Here is a 1,711-nt window from a genome sequence, read left to right on the forward strand (position 1 = left end):
CACCACCATCGTCTTCCCCATCTTCAGGACCCAAAGCATCTTCGTCGTCAGTCCCAATCTCACCCCCATCATCTATGTCTTCGGCATCATTGTCAATATATCCGTAGTCTGCTTCCTCGGCCTGTATATTATTGGGACCCTCCTGGCACAGCATCCCCACGGTCAGCGTGTTTGGAGGATTTCCGAGTACTACCTCCGAGTGGCGCACATCAGCGTACTCTTGATCTCTACCCCGGGCCGGGCGCAAAGCATCAGGAATCGAGGGCTTGTCTGTCGGATGACCCTCCAGGTTATCTTGCATGTCTTCATGACTTTCCTGCAGTAGGCGTTCAGTGACTTCAGCGATTGCCATGTGACCGATACCACCGCCGCGGAAGCGCATGAACATGTCGCGATCAGCAAAGCTATACATGTGTTCCGCATCAGGTTCGTAGTATGTCATCTGTAGATAGATTTGTTCGCTTACATATTAACATAATAATATACCCAATCTGTCGCGACTTGAGGTCAAGCGACAGGGGAATACCTAAAAGCAAGGGGCGTCCGACTGGTTCTCACCGAAGCGATGGTGAGCGAGGCTCAAACCTAAGGCTAGGGACAAGGTAAGTTAGCATTGGTAAGTAGGTAAGTAATACATGAGCTTACTGACCTAGGGACAAGAGGTCGAAACTGAGGTCCCTAGGGCAGCAGAGGCCGGCTTATATACATGGGGAGATTTAGGGCAGGCTGTGCACGTTGGTCCGTGCGCAGCTGGTCTGTGCGCAGCATGCCGACGCGGCCCCGGGGGCCGGTGAGTCAGAGCGGCTGCGTCAGCGGGGCCCGAGCTGTGCCGTGCACTGCCGTCCTATCTAATCTGATCGTACAGTAGATAATGATGTGTCCGTATCGGGCAAGTAGTACAGAGGTCGCGGGTTCGAGCCCGCGAAAAGGAAAAATTAAAAAGCGGTTAGACGCCGTGTCAACTCGTGACACAATCCTCATCACATTCTCGAGGATGCCTTGCGATTGAGGGCCGCAGGTACTCATCCGTGCGTCCATGTGCAAACGCGGGTATAGTGTGAATTGCTCGAACAACGTGACGAGGATCAAGAAAGGCGAATGCACCGGGTTCGTCAGCATCAATAAATCCAATTCGCGGTAAGCGACGCGCATTCCATCCTGTTCGAGTTGTTAAATCACGGCCGAACCATCGTATGAAGAGGAATTCAATATGCTGAGGTGACGGGTCGCGTGACCTGAGACCCGAGTGGCAGATGTTCGCATGGAAGACCCCAAGAACACGGGTGTACCAATAGGGGTGATCGCTGTCTTCATGAGCGAGGACCATGATGTCGGGAGCCTCACTGCGCGGATTGACACAGTCCTGGCTGCGACGCAAGTCATAGGTCGTATAGTTAATGCGAAAATTCTTATGCTTGTATATCTTCCCGCCAATAATGGTGACAGTATTGCTCTCTGCATCAGAGAATGTATGCTCCTCACCATCATAAGGAAGGTCTAGCAGGCGAGAGAGGAGGTGATCTTTAAGCTGCGGCATGAAATCCTGGACACAATGATGAAATATGACGAAATGAGGTGTTGGTTGGCACTAGTAGCAAACATTAGAACATTGACCAAGTTTTCGAAAGAGTTGCAGTCAGTCAGAAACCCAAAGGATGGGAGCGTAAATTAAGAAACCAGTTGCGCCTCAACGATCGAGACCATGATTACC

At 51.5% G+C, this 1,711-nt stretch overlaps 2 protein-coding genes across 2 annotated transcripts; both read right to left on the reverse strand.

Moving 5' to 3' along the window:
* POSPLADRAFT_1109567 (hypothetical protein) lies at positions 1-1,152 on the reverse strand (the record flags this gene model as incomplete). Its single annotated transcript, XM_024483349.1, has 2 exons — positions 1-442; positions 985-1,152. Coding segments are annotated over 2 exons (610 nt in total), but the record flags the coding sequence as incomplete, so codon positions are not given.
* Positions 1,153-1,189: 37 nt separating this feature from the next.
* Positions 1,190-1,423, reverse strand: POSPLADRAFT_1085892 (hypothetical protein; the record flags this gene model as incomplete). Its single annotated transcript, XM_024483043.1, has 1 exon — positions 1,190-1,423. A coding segment is annotated over one exon (234 nt), but the record flags the coding sequence as incomplete, so codon positions are not given.
* Positions 1,424-1,711: the final 288 nt, after the last annotated feature.

This window comes from Postia placenta, assembly GCF_002117355.1.
Source record: "Postia placenta MAD-698-R-SB12 unplaced genomic scaffold POSPLAscaffold_354, whole genome shotgun sequence".
Classification (NCBI taxonomy): domain Eukaryota; kingdom Fungi; phylum Basidiomycota; class Agaricomycetes; order Polyporales; family Adustoporiaceae; genus Rhodonia; species Rhodonia placenta.